This window comes from Planococcus citri, chromosome 1 (assembly GCF_950023065.1).
Source record: "Planococcus citri chromosome 1, ihPlaCitr1.1, whole genome shotgun sequence".
Lineage (NCBI taxonomy): Eukaryota > Metazoa > Arthropoda > Insecta > Hemiptera > Pseudococcidae > Planococcus > Planococcus citri.
The window spans coordinates 33,681,626-33,697,446 of record NC_088677.1 but is presented as its reverse complement, the minus strand read 5'-3'; the positions used below and the strand labels follow the sequence as shown (position 1 = coordinate 33,697,446).

Here is a 15,821-nt window from a genome sequence, read left to right as displayed (position 1 = left end):
AAAAACAAACAAAACAAAAATAAATAAGTAAATAAATAAATGAATACCTAATAAAACAAAACTAAAAATAATTACATCGGAAAATTTGAAAATTGAGAAGGAACACATTGGTGAAGTCCAACAGTAGTAAACCAAAAAAAAAATAATCTATCAACATGCCAAAAGGACAAATTCATTTAGAACAGACTATCATCCTGGAATAAACTGAAATGAATGCATCTACAGTGGAATAACAGGACCTTACATATAAAGCAAACAGAAAAATAGACATGTGATGTAGTATGTACTACCCAGTAGTCTGTAAGGTGTTTTCGCTTTCCAGTAGCCACCGGACCAGTGCCAGCCTAGAGCCCAAACCTCTACTCACCACTGCATTAAACAGCCTTGGCAAACACCATGGAGCCTGAGCACCCGATCTATCTCGTCGGTACCTAGGTAGAGGAGCAACGGTGTTATCAATTTTCCTCCCCCTCTCATTCACACAAACTCTAAATTTGGACTTATTCCTTTATATATACCTAGTCAATTGCCTGGACTTGATAGAGTTTTTGAATAGGCAGAATTTCTAGTTTTTGAAAATCGTTTTTTGTACTTTCGCCCCTCTTTTCACCTACAATGCTCCTAACTGCCCATTTTTGTAGAATATGAATAGGTTCTAAGTGATAGTCCGCTGCTCCCCCCCCCCCAGATGAACAAGCCATACTGGAGCACAGATTGATAAAGAGCATAATAAATTTTTACCACGTATTGAGTGCCAAAATGCTGTGGGAGGAAACGAATAATTTTTTTAATGTTTTTACATTGGTTCTAATTCTTGGATATGGTTTGTTTTCATCACTTCATCACAAAAGATTCAGTTATTTGATAGTTCTAACTCCCCCCATTCCCACACTATTATAAAAAAGTAATAAGCTTCCCCCCCAAAAAAACTCAAAAATAAAAGAAATCCAAAAAGTTATGTTCTATTCAAGAAAAACCTATAATTTCTTGAAAATTTCAAAAGATTTTTTTCAATTGGAAGTAAAAGCTAAAAAAAGCTGTCATTTCTTTTCTAAATTACACTGCTCGAGAATTTAGTATACCTACTCGTACATTGAGAAATCGAATTTTCAAGATAACCGACAACATCATTCAATTCCCGGTTGAGATACCTATATGAGAGATCATATAATTATGTAGAATTAGCCGGGTCTTAATCTACCTAAAACAGAAATTCAATTTCGCTCATTGTACTCTAATACTCGCAATCATGAAATTGTTAGAATCTTATCTCAAAATACACATACCTAAACTACCAGTAGGTAGGCAGTGTTCTGATTTTTTTCATTTGGTTTCCCATAAAAACAAAAAGGTATCACAAAAAAAATCAAATTCCTTTCGGATTCCCATGATAAACAAAACATGTCTAGAAGTAGGGTAACGAAATGCTTCGAGGTATTTAATTCCATTGTCATCGTCCTTTTTTTTCGTCGCAGATCTTGTGGCCTGTCTGCGGTGTTGGAACTTGACATGTCTGAAAGCTTTTTCCTTGGCCTTTCTCGCTGTATATAGGTACCTGGTTTTTTATTTCTCAGTGCGTAATACCTACTGTACTTATTTAATTTGAATATTTCCTCGTGTTATCATTGTCGCCTGGATAGGTTAGGTATGCGTGTTCACGTGAAATGTTGATTGCTGACGTTAGTTGAACGTTTCAAGTTTTTTTGTGCAACACATGTGTACGATTTATTACACTTACTGTACTTCTTTTATGAAGGAATAGACGGAAAAACTTATTGAGAGAAGTCGGTAAAAAGTGAAATGCTAATTAAAGAATATACTTAATTTAAAATATTATTCGCCAACGTAACTAGGTAATTAAGTAGGTACCTATTTTTAGACAACGAGTGAATGATTTTATTCAAAGTCAACAGAACTTTCCTTTTTTAAATTTCCCACTTTCAAAGACACCTCTGTTGATTTCTTTCAAACTTTTGAAGTCAAATTCAACGTGAAATTGAAGCTTTTTCAACTAAGTATTCTAAAAATATCTTGAAAATTCCTGTACTTTTAGTACGATTACGAATATTAGGTACACCTTTTTTCTGACAAATACTTACTGGTCTGTTTTTCCTTATTATTGCGTTATCGAAGAATGTTCAATAATTTTAACTCCCTTCCAAACCTTTACTTCTTAAAATTTTTCCTATCTATATTTAAAATTCCGAAAAATTCTCGCTTATCCGTGTCAGAATTGATTCACGTTTTTCTGTACCTATTTAAAAAACTTCTTGAACACTCTAACCGTAAAGGTTTCACTTCTATCCTAAAGCGCACAATATAAAAATCAATTTAGGATTGTTTCCAAATTTTTCTCTCTCTTTCGGAATGCGATGCCTTAGAAATAATTCATGGAAATTTACCAAATGGACGCACAGATGTTGGGAAGTGGCATTTTTATCTTTTTTTATTTCGAAGAAGCAAACGTATAAAATTAACAATCGCTCGTGTCTTGTTTTAAGTGTTTTTTATATCCCTCAAGTAAAACACGTAATCGATGAGTTCTCATCTGATGGAAAGTTAAAATGAAAAAATTGTGCAAAACTCCAATTTTTATGAAATTTTGGGGTCGCGAAGTGTGTACTTAAATTATATGCGTTATGATTTTAAAAAAAAAAAAAATGAAATTATGCGAGGATATTGTGTAGGTACTTACCAATTTACTTACCTACTTGAATATTGAAAAATGTACAATATACCCACTTATCAGTCTACTATAGAATTCCCAGTAGCGTCGAGAACTCTTTTTTGACGAAGAAATGTCACGAATGGATATTCGATTTTTTTGGTACCCTGACCTAGGCTGTAGGTACCTCTACCTATCTATACTTCGTTCCTAATAAATTAATAAAATTACGTAGCTTTTTAAAAAATGAAACTGAACCCCTCACTTGAAAATTACTGGAGCTAAAAAATTAAATAAAATACAAATCTTTGATTGATTAAAAAACACGCGCGAGAATACCTTATTCGTATATTTTGAAGGTAAAAAAAATGAAGAATGACTCTATTTACTATACTATAATGAAACCCACGCGCACACACGCAAAACATGTTGCCTACCCTAAAACACATAGGGGGCCATTATGAAATATTTACGTTCTTTTCAGCGCTATTTTTTCATTCAGTTTTTACACGATTTTCTAGAAACACTAGAGTAAAAATAGTCCCTAATCAATGATGTGTGGTCCTCCGAGTGAATGAAGAGGATAACTATGAAAACAAACGAATCGGTAACGTGGCCAATCAAGAAGTTATTATCTATTCTTAACTTTTAGCAACCTACTATTCTAACTAGATTGAGTGGTAAGCTGTGGAAAAAGAACGTTATCAAGGTATGAACTTACTTATTGAGAGTGAAATAAAAATACATATAAAGTACCTCGTACCTATTTTCACTTTTTTATTCATCGCAAGTTGGTGAAAAATTGTTCACGCATTACCGAGTATTCGATTAATTAACGAACCATCGGTAGACATTTTTTTAAAGGTATAAAAATGCTCAAAAATTATAGAGAATTTCTACCTACGTAGCTTTTTCTGTAACAGGAAAACTCGATTATGACGAAATACGTCCAAAAGCATCGTACCGGTCAATTTCTCACAATAATGTCACCACGAAACGACCTTACAATTTTTTCAACGTAGTTTTTTCCATTATAATTATTTTTTAAGTCAATCGTCCAAAAATGGAGGGATTCGAGTTTTACAGATCTTATTCTAAACTCCTTTTGGTGCTTACTCCTTCGCTGAAAATGATAAATGTTTCTAGTAATTTTATTCGTGTTATCTAAATACATTTTGGCAGACAAAAAAAATCAAGAGAATTTTGAAATAAATTTTTCAATTTTCAATTCTCTTCTTTCCCTGGTTCCTCGTATTTCTCTAATATCAATTCTTTACGAGCAAGTTGGGATTGAAACGCAACTTATGCATAAATTAAATATTCCAATGTTCGCATATGCATATGTTGGTCGATAAGTAAAGAAAATACTCCCTGGAAACAAAAAATACTCGAGTTTCGACTCGACTAAAACAAGTCACCAGACTTTATAATCTCACAGCACGCTGCTAGCTATTTCCCAGCCACCATCACACATCATTAGGTATTTAGAAAATTTTACATAATGTGAGAATAAACTTGTGCCACAACATGTGCTCTTCTTGCTACCTAAAATAACAAAAAGTAAAGTTTTCTCGGTGCAAAGATAACAAATGAATTTTCTGAAAAAATTCCAAAATGTTGAATTTTCTGTAAAAGACAATATTTTTCGAATGATTACTCGTAAGTATATTCCTGTTGAAAAGTAAATAAACGAATTATTAAGCGTAAGTGTACAACTTACAGAGGAAGGTAGGTAAGTATGTATTAAGATTATTGCAATAGGTAGCGGAAATTTTATTAATTTTATTCCTGACGTCACGCTTATAGATTTCATCGTCTGAAATATCACCGTCAAATTATGAATGAACTTTGACGTAAATCGAAAAACACCGAATTTGAAAAACGAGAAAGAAAACAAGAAAGTAATTTACAAAACAACGGCCTAAAGCCACTCAAGCACATCTGTTGTAGTGGTACTTCTACCGTCTGCGTCTACTCATCGCGTGTAAGTTGATATATAAATTGCCACCGTATTAAAAGATTGTAATAAAACTCAATCACGCTATAGCCTATATTATTTTCTTTCCCACGCGTAGTAGGGATCTCGGAATTTCACAAAACGAAATTAAATTCATAATCAATTGATTAAAAATCGAACACCCAACAATTGGTTTTAATTTCCAATTCGAAGACACTTGAAAATGCAAACAATATTGAATCATGTTGATGATGATGATGCACGAATAAAAATAGAACACGAAACAATAAAATATGTCAAATCGGTACCAATATCTTTTATCCTTTTTTTTTTATTATCTTTTAGAGGAGCTGAAGTGGTCTTTTCTTTCCAGCTATTCAAAAATATGGAAAAAAATATTTAAAACGAGATAAATTATATTGTGGTATCTACCTTTAAAATTGTCAAGCGTTCAATTCCACGCGGTGACACAAAGTCAAACGAATTTTATTAATTCGAGATTCTTGATAGTTTAAAAATACCTATCGTTTCCTTCAATCATTTTGAAATAAAAAACTCCTCGCGAGATTGCAATAAAGCAGAGTTTCGAGTTAAATTTCTCGTTTTCGTTTTCCCTTAATAAAACGATAGGTACATTTTTGTTGGAATTTCAAAATTATTTTTCAGTTCTTTTCCTGGATTATTTAAGTGTGAAAATTTGCAATTTTCTAATGATCTTGAAGTACCTACCTATGTCATTATCAATAGATTATTGAAAATTATCTACCGTAAATTAATAAAAAATTACCAAAATACATATAATGAAGTTTTGCACAAATTGGCGTATATGAATAAGTATTATAAAAGTCGCAAACTGTCAACAATTTGATTAACGATGATAATAAAAAATTCATAATTTACCAAAAAAGTGATCAAATTCAAGAAAAATTGCTCAAAATATCGTAAAAACTAGTTAAAAGGACACATAAATACCTACCTAATTGGATTACAAACGAATAAATTTTGATGAAATATAATTAAATATGTGATTTTCTGAACAATTGACGTGGTTTTTAAAATTCACCTTTAGTCAATGGGTACGAGTTTGCATCTACAAAATCGCTGTAAGAGCAATAACTCTTCCGTCAGCTAACGTCGTTTTCAAAAATTACACTGCATTAATTCCCGGAAAGGCCCATTTAGGTTACAAAAAGAAAAAATCACTTCAGTCTTCAAGTAATTTTCATCACAAACAATCCATTCAAGTAAATTTCCATATTATTTTTGTTGGGGAATTTTCACTCTGCAATATTGTTTTCCTCCATTTTAATTATTTTCATTAGATTATTAAGTATACATGACTGTATTTTTTAAAATAAGAACTTGAAGTAACGAAATCGTATTTAGATTTGTACTGATGAGTTTAAAATTACCTGAATTATTTAAAATGATCAAAAATTAATCAAATATTATTCAAACTGAGCAAAATTTTGCAACAATTGCATTAAACATTTATAAAAAAACTCATAAAAGGTTAAAATGGCATAAAAGCAATCAAAAATTGCAAAAAGTTTTTCAAAATTTGCGATTAATCCCGAGCATAAAAATTAACCCGTCAAAACTGAATCAAATTTCAAAAAAAAAAACGAAAAAAAAATTCAACTGAATTTATCAGAAACAAAAAATTATCCTAAATCAATAAAAAAAAACCAGCGAAGTTGAACAAAATTTTGTAAAAATTGATTTAAAATTTACTAAAATCATATAAAAACACTTGAAGTGACAATGAAAATTGAAATGACCTCTTCCTTGGCAGGCTTATGGAATCAATTTAAGAATCAAAAAAACAAAAAAACAAAAACCAAACAGTTCCATGATTTATTTCATTTTCAAACATTTTCCATGTACTTAATTACTCCACAAACAAAACGATAGTACAATCACAAGACGAATATCATAAAATTGCATTTGCATCTAACACTCACTAGATACAGTAAACAATGATAAAAAATTACGTATCACGAAAACTTGATTGTTAATTTTGATTCAGATAATATGAAAAATAAATAAAATAAAAATCGTACAGATTTCAATATCGAGTTGCGAGTGTCATTGCCAAGCATCAACACAGCCATAAAATTGAGATTTCTCCTTAAAAATATCAAATAAAACAAAATTATCACATTGAGCTTGAAGAATAAAATAATTAAGAAATATCGCTAAAATATGCATCGAGAAGTTCGAAAACAATCGAAAAATTCCATAATCAATAGGTACGCACAAAACACCAATATACGCGAAACACTCTTCTTTTATTTTAATTGAGCATTACATTGCGCGAATAGTTTCAATGATAAAAAATACTTGGTATTAAAAATGATGATCTGTTTTCACGCTTTTTTAGAGAGAGAGAGAGTGAGAAGTTTGAACTGATACAAAAAAAAAAAAAAAAAAAAACAGAAAAAAAATTTACCTAGGGTCCAGTTTATTCTAACTGGGCAGTTTAACCGTATACTAACTGCTGAAAGTTCTTACTAATAAAACAGTCAGTGCTGGTAGGATAACTGAAAACAACGATGTAAATAACGAAGTACCACCGTTGTAATCTGGATCGATGTCTTGCATTTTGTACTTGTTACAGTACGACTTAGTATGAACAAGATTGAACATCGAATCGACAACGTTGGCCGGTGTTGAACCAGAACAAGTGGTTAATTCTTCTACGATACATTTTCGTAATTGGTACGCGATCCTGAAAACGAAAACCAAGTACTTATTAATCGGAATTAACATAATTCAGATTCAGATTAAATACATGTAATAAAGTAGGTTTCAGTACTAATCAGGGGAAATTCACAAAGATGAAGATACATCGTGCACTTTTTCTTTAGAATTTTCAACATAACTAATTCAAGAAATTTCATACACTTGCAATCGAATTTAAAGTTCAAAGAGTTATTTCAAAATTTGTTTGCATCGATATACGAGGATTCATAGCGCAAATAAAACTCATACTGTAGGTATTTCAATCACCTTGACAGAACAAAAAATTATCAATGTAAAATCACCCGTTGAATAATACATGCAGATTTCCTTTTCTACTATGCAAATCTGTAATAGGGAACACGTACCTGCATTGAGTCAAATCGAACCCTAAATCTTTTATTTTGAATTCGTCTTCAGCCGTAAGATTTGCGAAATTGAATTGCGATAAATTTATCGGATCTTCCTTCCAACGAGAGCCGTTTTTCGGCAGTTTTTCATCAAAACATTTCTTGATACCGGCTTGTTTACTTAAAATGCACTCTGGTCCTTTTTCCGACATAAATACTGAAAGAAAAAGTATTATTACAGCATTATTATTTAAGATACGCGAGAGTAATTGATAAATACAAAAGAAATTAGATAGGTAATTAATTTTCGTAGATATTCAAAAACAGATAGATACGATGAAGAATAAACTTAAGTACGATAGTTACAAAAAAATCTATAGTAATTTCATCAACAAAAAAATTCTAGACCGTAAAAATGGAAATTTTCAAACAAATAAACCACGTTAGAATGTAAAAAAATGATCGCCAACTCTCCCAAAAAAATATTCTTCAGCATTAAAAATATATAAATAAACGATTTTCGAGTTACAATGCTGTCAATTCTCGTAAAATGTAAAAATTCAGCAACCATAAGGTGATTAAAAAATTCGCGAATATTTTGCGTCATTAAACGTGTACGCAGGACTATAAGAACGTTTAAAAATCATTATCAAGCAATTGAGTATTTATTCTTAATAATTCTAGCTGAGATGGAAAAAATTTTTAAATTTACGCAAGTAATGTGTTTACGTCGATGATCAGCGAAATGCAATTCACGCAAAACCGACAAATTACTTTAATTTTAAGCTCAACAAGGAAACCGGTTCACCTTAGTCGACTTCAATAATTTTGTTCGTGCGAGTAAATGCTTCTGTAGCGTTCGCTGCGAAATAAAACCTCCTACGAGTAAGCTGGTTCTTAAAGCTACATACCAATTAAAGATATTGCTTTCTACAAAAATGATATACGAGTATTTCACTCAATCAGCCCGTGAAACTAGCATTTCGTTGAAATAAGTACTCAAAAGTCAAGTCTACAAGAGTAAAAATCTGAGCCATTAAAATCCATCGATGAGGTATTAATTTTTCGAAAAAACGTGAAAATTTTTTGATTGATTCCACGACAGTGGTAGTTAATCAAAAGTTTTACAAACCGGGTTACGTTATCTGAATCTCGACGGATAAAACGTAAAAGTTTCTCATGAGTCATGAGAAAAAAATTCGCAAATGAAATTCATATTTAACTTGCGCGGGGGCTTTCATTTTAGAAATTTTCAATTTGACGGAACATGCCGAAGATATTTACACTTACGAGCAATATGATCGCCTTCGTTTTCGCAAACGAAATCCATGATTGATTCGATGGCTTCATGCGCGTGAAATCTGATATACTTATGCCTGTCGTCCATGCAAGGGACCATTGCAATGAGGTAAGTTGTCACACAACGTCGGATATCTAGAGTTTTCCTGTAAATTGAAAAAACTCAGTGTAGAATCAATAAATCAATCAATAATAAAATATGCCCGCGTTATTGTCTCATAGTTTTTTTTAAAGAGGGGTGGGGGGCGGTAAATCCATAAATTTTACTCAGCCAAAATGAAATGCTGGATGGCCATCGACCGTATAAATTGATCAAAATGCAATCAAGTGACCATAATTATTTTATAAATATTAAATTCAAAGCTTTTTCATTTTTTATTCATTTCAAATAAATTTTAAACACACGTAGCTAGAGATACACAGAAAAATCGATTCGATACTTACGAGCAGTATTCTTTGAACACAGTATCCAGTTCTCCGTAGGGTTTGGATTTCTTAATTTTAGCTGGTAACTCTGCAAACGAAACAATTCCTGTGAAGCATTTTCTCATATTTTGATATGCTTTCTGAAATGAGAAAAAAAACATCGTTCATTTAATAATTCAGATGTTAATTTCTACTTTGATTAATTTAATTGTAAATAAATAGGTACCATTAAATGCAACTTTAATAAACCGAAACAAAATTCCGATAAAAATTCAGTACCTACTATACCTACCTACCTACATTAAATCCAACACATCATCAGTATTATCAGACCGATGATTAATTTCAAAATAAACTAAACGTAATGTATTTTGTGTATACATTTTTCGCCAGTCAATCGAAAAACTTAATCGCCATACATCTGAATTGGCCATTAAATCTGCACTTATTCGATATTTTTTCCTTATTACCAAGTACCGCCACATTAAACATTGAGTAGGTACAGTTTTGTTCGAGCAATTGACGGTCTGCTAAATTTAGTTCAAATATCGAATGGAGCAATAAAATGTCTATGTTGGAATGATCAAACTGCTGATAAAGCATCAGGAAACTAGCCAACACTGCACACGACCGAACTGGTTCTCTCGTTAGCGAATGACGGATACGCAAAATAAAGCAATACCAGAGCCAGATACCAGTAATGATGATTTTAAAAGCAAGCTCTGGTTTCTTGGAAAATGCGCATGCCAGATACACAATCGCACATCGAATACGAATAATACAGAATTATCTGTTTTTCACATTCGTTAAATCTGCAATGCCACAAGTGTCCTATCTTCGCATCGATTTACAGTTGATAAATGTGGTACGATTTGAAAAAATATACATAAGATAATACGACCTAATTTTCATAAAATCGAGTACTTCGTACGAGGTGATTCGTCGAGGAAAGCCAATTATTGCTTATAGAGATAGACTAGGAAGTAGGTAGTAGGTAAGACACTGTCGAAAAATTTTCCATCTTCAATGATTCTATTAAACAGTGCGACAATGTTCTAAAAATAAACCACATTATAACGAAGCTAATCAAATTAATTGCATAAATTTAACTAGGTACGGTCTTGAAAACAATTCGTCTACATGGTATACCACTCTACAGTCTACACTCGAACGATAATCATTTATAATTTCGATGATTAGATATTTCATTATCACGCAGGGAACTATTAAGTATTTTTACTACGTAAAGACGCAGAGCTAATGGAATTCGTAATCTAGGAGTGATTCATTATTACACACATGAAGTAAGAGAATTAATCATTTCTGGAATGATGATGGAATTTCAATAGTTAGCGTATAGATAAATGACAGTGGGAGAAAAGTTTTCAATACTGATTTTCTTGGTAGGAAAATTTCAATCAGTGTAAGTGTGCACACTTTTATGAACTAACTTACTACAAAGATTTGACCTCCAAGAACCTATATATTCGTACATATGCAAGCAGGTATTCGATGTAATCAGATGATGAGAATTGAAATGTTTTCAAAATGCAAACGTAGAATGACAACGAGTTATCGTTGAAAGTTCATAAACAATCATGATAAATTTTTGTATCGACTTTTTTTTCTCTCTTAGATAAGGTGCAAAAAAATTACTCAGTACGAAATCTAAAATGCTATTACACGTATGTAAGGTCGTTGAGCGGTTTGCCTTGCCAAGACGAGAATAACTAAGTTTACGAATAGGTGAACTGTTCTGTTGAGCTTCAGCACACGTATATGAAACAAAAGCCTTGGGTTATTATAGTTATTCGGAAGAAGTACCTAACCCATCAGTTAGGTAGACATTTTTTCGTCAACAGGAAAGAATTTTAAATATCGGAAATGAGTTTAATTTCAATTTAATTCAAAAAATAAATGAAAAAATAGCATCACAATTTGACATAATATCTAAAAAAGTGAAGAATTAAAATGTCAACTCAAAAAAAAAATAGAATATCGCTCGAGTTTGATTTTTTACCTGATGGAACACAATAATACGTGAATGAAAGTAAAATAAACAGACACGACGCCACAAGCAATGCGACACTTGCTCGTCACTTTGGCAAGTAGCCCAACCTGTCCTCAAAATTTGTCAGCTTACGCTCTATACGAAATTTTGTTTTCAAAAGTTGGATTTTTAATCTGCGAGAGCTCCGTCGATAGAAGTCAAGCCCTTAAACGTATGCGATTTAGTTCTATTTGATTTTCAATTTTAAAAAAACACAGAACTTTAGCAGGACTATTCAAACACGTTATGATTTTTTTTATGGAAAAGGGAGGAGGGGGTTATCGTTAAGAGATGGTGTGAAAAATATTTTTACCATTTCAATTTTTCATTAACGAGGGATTCAGGTAGAAATTAGAATACATGAATGGCAAGGCAACAATAGGGTATAATAATCACCAAATGACGATAATACGAACCAATGCAACCTCGTACGTTCCGTTTCCACCATTTTTTTCGCACTCTTCCCGCAGACTATCTTCGCCATATCTAACGGATGGTACGCTTGCAACATCAAGTGTCAGATTTTCATAATCCTTGTATAGTTTCGTTATTTTATCCATGCCTGTGGTATTTGATTCTTTGATATCTTTGACAATCTGTTCCACGGGGCTGTCTTGGCTCACCTCACTTCGAACATTGCAAGCTGAAAAGAAACATTAGTTCGATCAAAAATTACAATTATAACAGATATTCGAGTTGATTAAATTGAATTTTAATCTATATTGTAACACTCAAACACGTTTTAATAGCGAGAAATAAAATGTTCAAAATTGCAAGCGTGAAAAGTAGATACTAGATAGGTAACGTAACGAAAGTTTTCCTCACTCTTACCTAATAGAAATAAGCCTATAACAATAGGTGGCAACATTTTGCTGGAGTTGGTGTAACTGAGCCAAGAACGAAATTACAGCAAACGCAAATTATAATTATTTTTCAAGTATCAACTTAGAACATTTTTACAATTAATGAACAGAACACCTCAACGAGGAAAACACACCAACACGAATCACAAGATACAAGATGACTGAAGAAGTGAAGATAACATTGTGATTGATAACGAAAAAAAAAACAAGCAATCACAACAAATGACGTTGTAACCGTCATCATACGTCACTCACCAATCAAAATGGTATTGGTTTTCAAACAACCTTGTTTTTCGGATTTTTCGGTAAGCTTGCAGTAGATATTTTTTTTTAAAAAATTGATCGAATCTTCGATGGAAAATGAAAATTACCATACTCCGTACTCATTTTATAAAATTAAAAATTGGTGGGAAAAATGTCTAATTGAATGTGGATTGTGGAGTAATGAGTGTAGATTTTGATCGTTGATCTTCAATATTCTTCATGATTTATCTGAAAGATTGCGAATTTGCGAAGGAAGAAAATGAAACACCAGTATTGATGAAGGGCACTCGAAAAATGAAATGACCAGTCGACCACATTCAAAATTCAAATTAGAAACTTGAAAAGTTACAAGATTCTTCCATTTTAGAGATTAGAGTCAGATAAATTAAACTTGCAAATCAATTTTTTCATATTTTTATTGGACCAAACTACCAGACAATTTTTGGTTTTATTATAATAAAGTAAAACGCCTTTATTAAGCTTTGAAACATTGACCGATTGATACACTCCTGGAAATCGTGGAATATAATTTTAAAGGATACAGGATAACTAGTCTGTCCTCGGTAACGCGATGCAGATTATGACTGAATGTGAACGTGCCTACTTAATTTATAGTTAGGGTATTGTTCAAATTGTCCACCTGAACTAAATTGAAAAAATCAATTTCAATTGTCAGCATACTTTCAAAACTTCAGAAACATCAGCACAAATTGAAAAGTTCTGACAAGAAGATGTCACTTTACACTTGCAAGCGATACAAGCTTGAAAAAGCCGTTCATGAGATCTAGATGGTGTACATGATGATCTACACATAGAACAAATTGAAAATAAATAAATAGCAACATCACATAGTGATTAATCACGCTTTATTTAACAATAGTAAAACTAATATTTCAATAACACAGAAACTACCCATCTAAAGATTCTAAAGTATCCAAAGGTTTGAAATTTTTCACATCAACTCCTGTAAGTTTTTTGATCTCTTTGTAAACTACTTTCTTCCGAACATAAGGATCAAACATTACGACTTCCAATTTGTCTGCTTTACGTTCTCTAATCGCATTAACACGGTGTCCGGTGACCAGGCTTTCACAGACTACGCGAACATGGGATGACTTCGCTGATAGTACTCTCGTAAAAAACATATTGAGCGAGCAAATTGCAAATTATATCACCGGCTGTAATTGTTATGACATTTATGGATATGTGACACTTGTGACAGTTTTATGATGAAGAAGTTCCAAAAAAATACACCGACACTGAAACTTGAACCGCACAAGTTTCAACGGAGATTACTTTAAAACATTACCCAAATAAATTTAGGCTAAAACAATTCCATAATCTCAAAACAGTCAAAACTTACTCAATTTTCAACAGTTTTCAACAACGAAAGAAATTAAATTAAGAGAATTATCAAAACACACATTTTTTCTTATCAAAAAACACGAAAGTTTCCATTTCAAGCTTCGTGAATCAACAAGGATTTCAAATCGGAGTTCTTCTTGATTTTTTGCATTTTTTCCAAAAAATTCCATTGCTTACAATATTTTAAAATAATTTCTCAAGAAGCGTATTAAATTGTGATTAATTAATGAAATTTCAATCGATAAAAATATCTAAATTAAACAGAAATTGAATTTATAGGTGCGTTCATGATTGTCTGTAACTAACCGTAATAAAAGTTACGGTCTGTTATGGAAAAGTAAAATACAAGAATTCTTATGGCGTAGTTCACGTTGTCCGTAACCGTAACTTTTTGTTTTACAGAAAAGAACAAAGAAAATTACAGAAAAGTAAAAAATTTTTTACTTTTCTGTAACAGGCCGTAAGAGTTACGGACAATCATAAACGCACCTTATTTTATGAATTTTTGGACAAGAAAAATTGAAACACCTAAACCACAACTCAAAAAATTTTTGCTTGATGTGAACGTGATAACAGACACAACAAAAACACTCAAGTTCAACTTCAAATTGAACTTTCGTGCTTTTCTTTTGGTTTTACCCGTCTGCGTTTCCATTTCATGATTTCATCATACTTTTTTCAAGTCCGTCATTTTAAAAAGTGCTATTAGTGAATTGTTGAAGTGAGAAAAATATGAATTTTAATCCATGCTCTCAACGTAAAATAATACTGCTATATCGAGATCTTCTAAAATATGGAAGAAATCTACAGCTAACTGATAAAGAATATTTCATGAGTAGAGTTAAGAATGAATTTAAACAGAACAAGAATCTTGAAGATCCAGCTGAGATAGAATTTCAATATAAGGTCAGTATTTCCACGATCATTTGAAGTCATTTTCACTGTATTAATTACATTTAGAAAGTGTTATTTTTTTGGTTTTTCAGAAAGGAATAACATTGCTGAAAAATAGCCGTATAATTTAAGATGAATTGGAGACAGAGTTTGCTTTCGCATCAATCTATTAATTTATTATCCGTTTCTAATTATATACGCCGATTTCATCTTAGTAACTACCAGATTTTATGTAAGAAATACGATTTAGATTATTCTAACTACCCAAAACTAAATAATGGGGATTTGGAAGAACAGTTTGTTAGAGGAAGTGGACCCGGAGGACAAGCTGTAAATAAAGCAATGAATTGTGTAGTGCTCAAACATATACCGAGTGGTTAGTCTAATATTTCAATTTTCATCCTCAATTAATGTTGAATTTTGATTAAAAATTAGGTAATTTTAATTTTAATAAACAATTGTTACATTTTCAGGACTGGTGGTAAAATGCCATCAAACCAGATCGCTCGAGAAAAATCAAGAGATAGCTCGCGAAATATTAACTGAAAAGTTGGATAGTAAACTAAATGGAGAAAATTCAATTGCCAACCAGAAAAAACGATTTGACGAAGTGCGTAGCAAAGCGATGGAACTCAAAAAGAAAAAACTGAATCAACTTAAGAACGAGTGGAAAAAACGAGAAGGTCTTTTGAAGGAAGAATGATGTTAAAAAAAGTTATGGAATTCTGTCTAGATAACTGGAACCTCTAACTTTCGTTGTAAATAATGTTTGGAAATGTATTTCGATATTAAATGGATTGTTATGACGCATTTGTTTCAATATTCTGATACCAGCTTCGATTTCAAGATTTCAAGATGAGATGAATCACTTTTCTGCCTAATGAAAATCGTAATATTGTTGAGTGCAGAGTAAGGTACTGTGAATATAATGCGCATCGACACGTTA

General features: G+C 31.9%; 4 protein-coding genes across 4 annotated transcripts; 2 read left to right on the top strand and 2 right to left on the bottom strand.

Annotated features, from left to right (window-relative positions):
* Nucleotides 1-6,465: 6,465 nt before the first annotated feature.
* LOC135831508 (27 kDa hemolymph protein-like) lies at nt 6,466-12,533 on the bottom strand. The gene is made up of 6 exons (XM_065344053.1): nt 12,321-12,533; nt 11,906-12,132; nt 9,458-9,579; nt 9,005-9,159; nt 7,733-7,931; nt 6,466-7,353 (listed from the first exon to the last, which is right to left on the bottom strand). The coding sequence occupies exons 1-6, from the start codon at nt 12,355-12,357 to the stop codon at nt 7,116-7,118; spliced, it is 978 nt and encodes a 325-aa protein (XP_065200125.1). The 5' UTR covers nt 12,358-12,533; the 3' UTR covers nt 6,466-7,115.
* A 932-nt stretch (nt 12,534-13,465) lies between these two features.
* Nucleotides 13,466-14,092, bottom strand: mRpL33 (mitochondrial ribosomal protein L33). Its single transcript, XM_065344067.1, has one exon. It carries the CDS (start codon nt 13,759-13,761, stop codon nt 13,525-13,527), a length of 237 nt encoding a protein of 78 aa, XP_065200139.1. The 5' UTR covers nt 13,762-14,092; the 3' UTR covers nt 13,466-13,524.
* Nucleotides 14,093-14,244: 152 nt separating this feature from the next.
* LOC135831513 (mitochondrial ribosome and complex I assembly factor AltMIEF1) lies at nt 14,245-15,248 on the top strand. Its single transcript, XM_065344068.1, has 2 exons — nt 14,245-14,887; nt 14,968-15,248. The coding sequence occupies exons 1-2, from the start codon at nt 14,714-14,716 to the stop codon at nt 15,004-15,006; spliced, it is 213 nt and encodes a 70-aa protein (XP_065200140.1). The 5' UTR covers nt 14,245-14,713; the 3' UTR covers nt 15,007-15,248.
* Nucleotides 15,008-15,681, top strand: LOC135831511 (mitochondrial translation release factor in rescue). The gene is made up of 2 exons (XM_065344066.1): nt 15,008-15,251; nt 15,349-15,681. Exons 1-2 carry the CDS (start codon nt 15,008-15,010, stop codon nt 15,576-15,578), a joined length of 474 nt encoding a protein of 157 aa, XP_065200138.1. The 3' UTR covers nt 15,579-15,681.
* Nucleotides 15,682-15,821: the final 140 nt, after the last annotated feature.